The 11,679-nt window shown below is 31.3% G+C and overlaps 1 protein-coding gene across 1 annotated transcript; it reads left to right on the top strand.

Annotated features, from left to right (window-relative positions):
* The first annotated feature begins 215 nt into the window (after positions 1–215).
* Positions 216–9,473, top strand: LOC128176337 (uncharacterized). Its single transcript, XM_052842588.1, has 17 exons — positions 216–305; positions 1,057–1,532; positions 1,802–2,597; positions 2,729–2,971; positions 4,869–5,078; positions 5,240–5,359; positions 5,666–5,788; positions 5,870–5,944; positions 6,495–6,619; positions 6,807–6,896; positions 7,035–7,124; positions 7,237–7,353; positions 7,489–7,621; positions 8,237–8,386; positions 8,507–8,574; positions 8,665–8,720; positions 8,819–9,473. The coding sequence occupies exons 1-17, from the start codon at positions 251–253 to the stop codon at positions 8,862–8,864; spliced, it is 2,973 nt and encodes a 990-aa protein (XP_052698548.1). The 5' UTR covers positions 216–250; the 3' UTR covers positions 8,865–9,473.
* The last annotated feature ends 2,206 nt before the right edge of the window (positions 9,474–11,679 follow it).

Raw genomic sequence — 11,679 nt, 5'->3', positions numbered from 1 at the left:
GTGTAAAAAGGTGTTATCACCATACAGCTGGAGACGAATTTAAAAAAAATTACAAATTACAAATGTACTCTGTAAGTTTTACTTTCTGAAAATTGTTGGAAAACTATACATTATAATTAAGAAGTGATTCAAAATACGCGGAAGTGGCGCGCGGTAAACAAAACGTTTTCTTATGAATAGATGGTAGACAGTCAGGTGTCGTTTAAAAATAGAAATGGGAATTACCTGATTGCCTTATTTCTTGACTACGATGTTTGTTGAACTCTTTGGACAATATTATCCTTACCCGATTAAAATCAACAATGGTGAGTTTCTTTAAATAGGAAGTAATGTTAAATCACTTCCACAAAATTAAAATATTTAAATATACATAACCACATCGAGAATAATCGATTATGTTATTTCAAAAGAACGGTTCTTGCTACATGTATTAGGTGGAAGATGATATATTTTAACTTTCGTTTTTAATTTGAAATATTTTTTCTAATTTCAAGTCGAAACTTTTATAGAATACCTTAATGACTAAAGATCACGATCTAAAATCAACGATCTAAAATACTTCTTATACATCTGACAATGACGTGGCATTTTAAAAATTGGGGGGGGGGGGGGTAAAGAGTAATGATTTATGATATAACAATTATACTTCATAAAAAGGCATTTCCCAAATTATTTTTTTTTCGTTGCTTGTATATTTTTGGGATTGACTGGCTCCTACACTCCCCACTTTGTTAGAAATATTCTATACTACCACGTGACGTAAACTTGAAATGAGTCTTGTACAAGGGGTATGTAAATTAATTGAGCTTTTTATCTCAGTTTAATCATTTTTCTATCAGATTGTGAAAAATCTTTGAAGGTTTAAACCACATCTTGACATGGCTTAAATTAATATCGACGCTAGCCTAAATTTAACACCCGTATACATATGTTTATTTTTAGACTATATGTCACTTACATGTACCAACTGATAATGGTATATATATAACATTTGGGTAACTGCTTATCATTGAGATTAATTGTATAAAATAATGATAATAAATGTATGTATTTTAGGCGAACATGTCCGTCAATACTGGACCTGTAAGTGGGCACTGCAGATTTGCTCGAACCACGTGCTCTATAATCATGAAATTGCCGCCAAGTTACGTAAGCACGACTCCGTAACGTTAGCTGCCGTATGTGAGTGGATTAACAGTTCGTACGATGGAATATTGAATTCAGTTACAGAAGAAAACGAGTGCTTGAAATTTGAGATTCGGATATTTTCAAAACAAATGCATTTGAAGTTTTGTAAGTCATGGGCGAAAAATGAAGCCCAGTATAAGTTACAGTGCATTCTATTGGATAAGGAATTGTTAGTTCCTGGAAATAGATTTGCAGATAGGTTTAGCATTAGATTTATGCAATATGAAATGTCCAAACAACACAAGGGAGCGACTCCCTACGAAGCCGAGGATGGGTGCGAAAGTGATGACTCGGCGTTTTCTAGTTCCAGTCATCAAATTCAATCCTATAAACCTTTGAGTCAGGTACATGTATATTTAATCCTAGACATAAATCTATCAACTATCAATTGTAATTTCATCTCGCATTTTAAACTGCCTTTTCATTTTCGATTAATTTTTCTCTGGCATTTTAGGTGCATTTTAATTTACATAAAATTATAAACAAGATTTGATTCTTTGAATAGCAAATTATTTTTTTTCTTTTCCGTGTACGTACACACATAAACGTTTAAAGGACCAAATACCGATAAATCTATGGAAACATTTATGTGTTTTTCTTTTACTTTTAAAAGGAAGTCAAAGACGAACTTATGGAAAACTTAGAACAAATAATAAGAACCGAAACAGAGTGTCTACAAAAAGAAAACAAACTAGTGGCAACAAAATTTGAAAACTTAAATGAAAGTATAAAGGGCATTGAGGCTCACCAAGAGACAATGCTAAGTGGCAGATTTCGGCATTTGTTTCAAAAAATAGAAATGATAAAACAACTCCACGAAGAAACCTTTTCTAAGCTTGTACAACTAGACAGCACAGTGACAGAATCAAACGCTTTAGTATATGAACTTCATCAGAAAGTGGACACACTGGGAAGAACAGTTCAGCAATCATATCGTAATCAAAGAAAGGAAAAGAAGGATGTGCCATCTAATGATGTGAAAATAAAGGAACTTTTGAATCTAATGAAAGGAGAAATTGATACTCCGGAATATCAAGAATTATTAGAATTAATAAAAACATTAAAAATGCCATCGTGTTTATCAAGTAAGGATGAACAACTACGTAGTGGGTCGAGTGATAAGGACCTTGTTTCAAATTTATCAGATGTAGACCCAGAAGGAACGGAGATGACGGACAATGTCCCAATGGATTTGTCTCACACACGGAACAATGTTTCAGTGCATGAAGACACCAGGAATTATCCGTCACCTAGTCAGTTAAAAGATGTGGAAAATTCACTTGGTATTGGAGAATATGAGAATCAACGGGGCCAAAATGACAGTTTTAGAAACCTAGATCCGAATAGACCATTATCCCCAACCCTTCAAAATGCACTGTCGAAATACGAAAGCGACATCTTGACCTCCGGTAGAGGATCTCACTGTTTAAAGAAATTGTGTTTGGGATACTTTGTTTTTGCTTTTTGTAAATGATCTTGAATGAATTGTGATTTTTTTGATTTAGAAAGTATAATCTATCTTAAATATTGATTTTTTTAGATGATGAAACTTTGGAACGAGACGTTGAAATGAACCCAGAGTCAAGCTGTAGAGGAACGAATGGTGTATTAACATGTAACATCCAGAAGACAAATACTTGTAACAATTCCGTTGATCATGAAGACGACGGAGAGCTTCAGGGTTACACCAATGAATGTAAGCTAAATTATGCCGAGGCCAAAAAAGAACCTAGCCAGAAAACTACAAAACCAGAGATTAAAACAATGAAGATTCCCTTTACAGGTATTTCAGATTAAAAAAAAATATGTCTTATATATAATATTTACCAAAAAAGCAGATTTTTTTTTACCTGAATTTAGAGAAATTTCCAAATCTGGAAAACAAAGACAGAAAGCTATCAGATACATGCATGTTTCCTACCTGTGACGATAGTAAATAAGCTGTAGATAACACGAAACAATTATAAGTGAATTGAATGGTCTTATATGTAAATTTTATTTTCTTATAAATTAATTAGGATTTGATTATACTTTTCAGTACATAACTTTGTTTTTGAATATCTGAAAACAGAAATTCCAAACTATTTGGATGTAAAATGTAGGTGGGAAACAGGCGGTCACTGTTCTTTTATCAGTTTAAAGGCTAAAAATATTTTTTTATTGATAGACCAGTTAGCTTAAGAAATACTGACCTAAACATTTTTGCTTTTGTTTTTTCAAAAATATTACAAAATATAGCATCTGAGCAAAGTTACTGTACATGTACTTCAATTGAAATTGCATGCATAAAAAGGACATGTATTGGAGTAAACGCTAGACTAAGTACTGGATGTATTTAAACACTGAAAAAATATTATTGAACCAAGTATTTACCTTCTTATGCCAAGATTACCAACTTTTATTGTCTGTTATTCTTATTTTGTATTTGTAAGCTTTGCAACTTGGAAAAAAAATCAGTTTATAAAATTCAACAACCAATATGAAAAGTTGCATTTCTTGAATGTTTATTAAAACAGGATAACTAGAATTTTACATGTGAAGGATTGAAATATTTGACTAAGTTCCGTTTTTGTGCATTAACGTAAAACTTTGATTTTTTAAATTGTAAGCCTGTAAAAAAACCCAATAGAAAATAGTTTGATTTTTTTTTTGGAAGAAGATAAGTCTGACAATCATCTGGCAGAATTTGATTACTTGCATTTGAACAATCATTTGAATCAATGTCTGGTTGAGTTGGAAAAAAGAGGAAAATATGGTCATTTCAATTGTAAAACATGCCTTATAAACAAACAAAACACCCAATGTACATTTCGCTATGATTGTTTGTTGATTGTAAATTATGAAAATATTAATTGCTTAACGTTTTATTGATTTCGATTCATAAAATTCTACTATGCATTTGACCACATGCATTCGAATTTAAGAACTATATATGATATGGGCCTAAAATGGCATGCTTGAACAAACAAAATATTTTAATCAGAGATGTATCAAGCCAAGGCTAAAAAGTGAAAAAAATCTTTTCCTTGTTTAAGCATGCTCTCTATACCATTCATAAAAAATTAATGTCAATTTTTGACTGATTTTGATTGAATTATAGAAATAGCGTCACTTCTGACGTCATATACTGCCAGTGAGTGCAAGTAAATCAAATAAATAGGTGAAACAAATATTTTACATCAACTCTTCTAAAATATAACATAACATTTTATTGTACCAGAAACACTTTAAAAAGTGACAAATTATGGGGGCCAAATTTAACTCATATTATATATAGTTCTTTACAGTACTTTTACCTTACTCATCCTGTATTTTCTTATTTCTTTTTACCAATTGGCAGTATACTGTGCATACATAAATTGCAAAGTGATTAGATAACTACATGTAGTTCTTATTTTGTAACTTTTGTATTAAATGCCATCAGGTAGATAACGATGTTTCCGATATGAAACATTGCTATGCACTGAACAAATATCACGTATAACGTGCAAATTGCAAAAAATATAAGTCAAATTGAAAATAATCATGTTCAATACATTTGATGATTAAAATTGAATAGAAGCGCATATACCGGTAGCAAAACCAAAAAAAAAATCATTTTACATTCGGTAAGACCAAAATGAGCTTTATATTGAAAGGTTGAATAAGGTATGAATTTTTCACATATTTTTTTTCTTCAGAAAAATGTTACTCGTCAGAAGAGGTCACACAGTTTCTAAAACATCCCAAAGAAGAAGAGGAAACGTTTGACAATGTTATGGCAATGAATAGGCGACCTGATAGAGAGAATTGCTCCAGCGAATGTGATACTGATGTTGAAATTACTTTGAAAGCATCTGGTCTCCAGAAATCTAAACCAGTTATAAGAACTGTAGAGAAAGCTCTGAAAGGTACACTGTAAGCCTAGACATATTTCAGGCGCAGAAATAACTTTTTTAAAAAAAAATTAGAGACGTTTATATTTTCAAGTTTCCATATTGATAAACAAATAGGTTACAATTTTGCCTAGGATTGTTTTTAAAAGATTTGATTATAAATATTGTTATTAAAGCGGACTCACCAGAGACTCGGCTGCATGGACTCGATACCATAATCTGTGTTGACATATCGGCCAGCATGCCGAACAAAGTGTTGGAACAAATACAGGCGACCATATGCTGCTTTCTGGACAGTGAGTAAAACTAACTTATGATAAGCCTCTCGATTTAATAGCACCTTTCTTCCTAATGATCATCCCTTATTGCCTTCCCTAATTGCGGTTAAAAAGAGTTGGAGCTTACTCAGATTGTATCAATTTCTTGTCAAATATTGTAAAGAATACAATCGTTACGTTTGTGAGAATGTAAACAAAAACAATATTATTTTCACCACTAATACGATGTATATGGTGATACTGTCTTTTAGTTATGACTAATGTATGCAAAATCAAATTTTTTAACACCACTAATGCGATGTCTTTGATGGTACTGTCTTTTAGTTGTGGAGGATATTGCGATTGATGTTGGTTTGGAAGAGAATTTGGGATTAGTCACTTTCAGCAAAGAAACGCAAATATGCGTTCAACTAACAAACGACTACGGCAAAATCAGAGGCGCAATCGGTAAGGTGTCACATGGAGGGTCTTATTTCTTTCTCCTACAATAAATATAATCGAGTAAATGAAAATTCTTGTTTCTTCCAGAAAACCTAAAACCCAGTGGAACATCTCCTTTGCACACAGCGTTATCTCTTTGTCGACTGGAACTGGAACGCAATGGTAAAGATCTGGTCTTTCTACTTAAAATATCAGTATACAGTGAATAAAAATTATTTCTAAGACAACAAGATATCTTTTTCTCTCTTTTTCACGATCTAATACTAGTGAAAAGATAACTGAGTAAGCAGAGGTTAAATATCAAAGCTAGTCAGATAAATATGTATTCTGATTTTGTTTTCGAAGTCGTGAAATCAATTAATGTACATGTATGTAATATTGGGAATATAATTGTATGAATTTAAAATCAAAATGGAATATCACACAAAAGTTTTCAAAAATGCGAACAAACTAGTTGCCTCTTTTTAACAGATACATGTATGAACTACATATTGTTTTATTATTTCATAATGTAAAATATTTTGTTGATGAACTTGTTTGAATTTGTTTGTCAAGGTTTTGAATAAATATGTTTTTTTGGGGGGTAATATTTAATTTAATTGTGTTTTTGTTATCATCTTACATTGCCCTTGAACACAAACAAATATATTTATCGCCAAAAAAAAAGCGAGAATCTAGTAAGTTTTTTTGCGTTTTGTGTGTTTTAATGTAGGACATGCTACATGTATACACGAACACTGCATAGCACCACGTATCATATTGTTCACTGACGGACGACCAACCAGAGATTTACAAATGGATGATTCGGACTCCGAGTTTGCACCAAAAGATCAACAGGTATTGAAACGACCAACAAGAAAATCAACAAAGCGGATATAATGCATTCTTATTCCATATTCTTCTGCTTTGTTCCCAACAAAATGTGAATTGTAACTTTTAAACAGTCTAATAATCGAAAATGTATAAAGTCAAAGCATTAAATCTTCCTGTTAACTGTAACAAAAATAATTTATTTTATTATTAGACGTTGGACGATATATCGTCTTTTGTTCAACAAATGGGATCTGAAGGAATCCAACTACTTACTGTAGGAACAGGAAGACAGACAAACAAGGTGAACAAAACGAACAAAATTTTAAATTAAACAAAACTGTACATTTCATTGTTCTTACGTCGAAATCGACCACTTAATATGAATGAAAAACAAGTTGAAAATGAATTCAAATCCACGACAAATTATTTTGTACCATAGGACTTTTTAGAAAGACTAGCACATCTTGGAGGTGGGCAATATCATGAATTGGACAACATTACAATGCTTGCAAAATATTTTAGAGACCAGGTAACGGCACTGACTCGTGCATTCACACTTGTTCAAACTAAAAATTGAATTCTCTCGCTTGACACTTGTGAAGTAAGATCATTAATAATACTTGTTTTTTTTTTCATTAAAGTTCATCGTTGGGAAAGTGATACATGAACATAGAGAAAGTGGATGGAAGGAAGACTATAAGGCAGAGTTACAGAGAATTCTAAACACAAACACTTTTAGGCTTGACAATGAAGATATAGTATGTTTATTACAACAGATTCTGACAAATGAATAGTATGTTAAACAAAATTAAAAATAAAATAAGATTAATATCTTGTATTTTTATGATTTGTAATTAATTAGACGTTACCAAGTAGAACATATCATTTTTAAGGAAAGAATTGAAGAGTTTTTACTGCAGTCGGAAGAGTTGTTTGATTCTGAGTATCCGGGGCTTCCAAAACTTGGATCACGTGTTCAAACTAAGGACGGCCGATGTGGAACTGTAGTAAGACATAGAAAACAAAGTACGTATTTAACTATAGTCTGTCCCAAGTTATTGCTTCCATCGCTTTTTGATGATTTTTAATAAAATTACACATACCTGTGAAAGAAATACAGTTGAAATCGTTAAAAGGGAATATATCCAAGATATCTTCATTGAACAATTATCCCTTTCCACTCAGAAAAATTCACAGGAACGAAAACAGATTCCTTACGGAGATTTATAATGGGGAATGTTTACATCTTTTCTCCATTCGGTATACACTCGGAATACATCGCGCAATTTTTTAACGTTATCATCCGGGCTTATTAATGGCTGTTGCAATGCAAAATCTCCGTAGACTTTCAATTTCGGGATGTTTATTGAAACCTGAAGCGGTAGAGGGGGCTTTTCAAAACAGATAATCTGGACATTTTTTTATATTAGTGGATGAACGTAGTTTGAGCACAAAGGTATTTACTATTATTGAAATATCATGCAATAAGTGGTGGAAGCAAAAACTCGGGACAGAGTATATATGTGATTATCCACAATGAAACTTAATTAAACGGACATATAAGACTCCTTGACAAGCGTGTGTATGGGCTATGATACTCAGGTGACCAGTAAGGTCTATTGGCCTCTTGTTTTTTTTCAGATTGGATTAAAATACACTTTGACGAAAATGACGAAATAATGTATTTTCACTTCATACCAAATGCTAATAATAATGGTTTACAAATAATAAACCTCCCTCGAAGACAGGAAACTCGCTCTACTGCATATGTCGGACTGCTTATATACAAATGTAAGTTAAAATGAATATCGTTTTTTATCTTAAACGACAAACAGTTGCATAATAAAAATAGAAATGAAATTTGCCGGTATTTTGATAATGAAAATGATGACGCCATATTTTGTATTTAAGATGATCGTTTCAACAAAATCAAAGGATGGGGGTATTTGTATGACAGAACAGAGTCGGGATATTTAAAGGTAAATGCTAATTAATTGAAATTGTTGATTTGCGTAAAAAATCAAGTAGTGACTTGTTTTTATCTAATACTGGTTTCTATCACATGATAGGTAAAATGGGAAGATGGTCCAAAGGACATAGTAAAAGCTAACGATCTATATAAAAAGTAAGTCAACCATGAATTTTTCACATGCAATTTCGTAGTAAAAATTGGTTATATCGACTGTAGAAGTTAATTTAATAATTTTTCTTTTTTCTTTGTAGTGATGGTTACCGATCGTTTGATTCGATGTACGTAAAAGAAACATAAAGAAAAAGAAAGATTCATTATATGTATTTTTAACCAAACTTGGTATAAAATTTAAAAGATAATAATTTATTTCAAAATATTCTATGACTTGTATAACTTCATTTATAAATTTTAAACCATAAATGACTTGTTTGTAACTAACTTTTGTTCTTAGCAGCTGATGATAATTTCGTCTATATAATATCATCTATTACCATATTTTATTGTGTAGAACATAATAATATTACACGTTGTAAGATGAATCAATGAAATTTTGTCATATCTTTCCTACCATCTTTAAGAGCTGACCACAAGCAACATCTTGTTTTGGTATTTTGCTCTCTTTACTGTTTTCATAACCATTGGTTGTAAATGTGACTACTGTCTGTGTGTAGTTTGATAAAATGGAGTGACAGTGTGACTGGTGTTTCCTGACGTTTATATTAAAATCATTTATGTATATACAACTATTACTTGTGTTTGTTTTCTTAATAAATACCTACACCTCTGACTCAATTCTAGAGCCAAGCTTTGTTCAAATAATCTGACGTTATATTAAATATTGTAAAATGATTTCGAGTGCTGATCATACATATGTCATTTTCATGAGAAGGATATAAACATATTAACATTATACACGTTACCTGAGTTACATAAAAACCCTTTTACAATATCGATCACAGAGTTTTTTTTATTACTTTCTATGTTGACTTAGGCTGAAATATTCTCTGATGATGATGATGATGATGGTGGTGATTTGACAGCGGGTTGGTGTTGATATTTTTATGATATATATATATATATATATATATATATATATATATATATATATATATATATATATATATATATATATATATATATATATATATGCAGTATTTTTAAAATTGTGAAAAATCATACGTCTGCTAACTAAATATAGGAAATTGGAGTCGAAGCGTAGACCACCCGAAGTTCCGACACTTGCACCTTTTCCAGAGACAAGATCTGAGGGCTTGCGAATAAAGTGGATGAAGTTTATGACTGTCCACTGCTCAAAAGAGAATAATGCTAACAATATGATAGTAGCTTGTAACGTTATTAAAACAAATTTAAGAGTAAATCTAAATTTGATCATTCCAACATGATGGATAACGAAATTAAACTCAGTCATTAACCAATAATATTCTAAACATGTTTACGACTTTGAGGACTTTCTTTCCATATCTGTTTCTCTACATGTGTATGTTGTGGTGTCATTGAAACATTAGCATATGTTTTATTTAGATGTCACCAATATCCAGTTGAATGGGATTTTGCTCTATGTAACTAAAGCTAAATACAATGTACGTACATATTTATTGCTAATTTTGTCTCTTTTGTCTTTTATTTTGATGTGGAAGCCCACACCGTACCAACGCTTAGGCGTCAACTGTTTACATACCACAAAAGCTTGCGACATCACATGAAGTTGAATTTAACAAGCTTGGGCGTTACAGTCCGTACCGGGATGTAAATCAAATATTTGAAAAATTATATTCAATACTTTACATGCGTCTAAATTAAATTTTATTGCATGAAGAGTTTATAACTGAATGAAGCTTGATGAAAAATAAGAACAAACATTGCTCACCCATTTAAACAGTTATTGAATTAGGCACATGTAGCTTTAAAGCATTAAATCTACGAGGACCAGATTTTGTACCTGTATAAATGAATGCTCTGATGTTTTTAATCATAGTATCTTCTTGTTATCCGATAATTGAATTGTTCATTAAAGTCAATGGACAAAGCATATTTTATCAAGATCTGGTAAAAAGAAATAACATGAATTCCATACATATGACTCAGTGAATACATTCATAAACGCTCTCTTTTTCAAATATGGAATAAAGCGATCATTCATCTACAAATATATTTTGAAAAAATACCTCTGATCAATGGAAGATAACTCTCCAACAGTTTTCATTGCTAAATAGTCGGCTTCTTATATGTCATCAGTCATTTTACTTTCATCGTTATTGTGCGATAAATATCGTACTTATTTAGAATGATTCAAAATCGTCCAATAACTCTTTACTAAGTATTATAAATTGAATACATCAAGCTTCATTGAATTCAAGTATTTTCATCACATTATACAATGTGATTCTGTTTCTTAACCTTAATTACTCCATTTGATGTTTAGATATTTTAACTGTAATGTTAGTTTGATATTTTCTTTCATATTTTGTCAATTTGAAACTGGGGCTTGTCATTCAATAATTGGTTTGTTCTCTTTAAATGCTATATTATTAGCTTAAACATTATGGCTACAATGGCTCAACGTCCGGTTTTACCTGCCGATTTGTTTCGGATCAAACTGATTCTGTTTTGAAATGCAGTAACAATTATAACGTGTTCAAGTGTGCAAATTAAATATCAAAGCTCATAATAACTTTGAATAATCTAAAGTTTACCATACATCACGAGTTAAAACTGCTGATTTTAGTGATAAAAACAACATATGATCATTATTTATTGATTTTATATTATCATATGCGGTAAATCGATAAATAACGATAAAAAAAATCTAATTCAACAATAAGGTAGAAAAACTACCGTTGTACACTAAATACTTTAACCAACTGGAAAAAATATGTACTCTTAACTTATTGCATGAGTATTCTAATTTCTCTAGAAACTTCATAAAAAAATCATTCATCGAAATACCCGATGCGCAGTTTATTTTTTTTATCTTCACTGCGTCAAACAGACCCAGTTATTGAACGTATGTACATACTCAAGACATTTTTAATAATCAGTGTCCCATTTTTTGACCCCTTTGGCTATTCACATGACTTACGCCAATATATAA

This window comes from Crassostrea angulata, chromosome 3 (genome assembly GCF_025612915.1).
Source record: "Crassostrea angulata isolate pt1a10 chromosome 3, ASM2561291v2, whole genome shotgun sequence".
NCBI lineage: Eukaryota > Metazoa > Mollusca > Bivalvia > Ostreida > Ostreidae > Magallana > Magallana angulata.
This window is presented reverse-complemented; position numbering and strand designations above follow the sequence as displayed.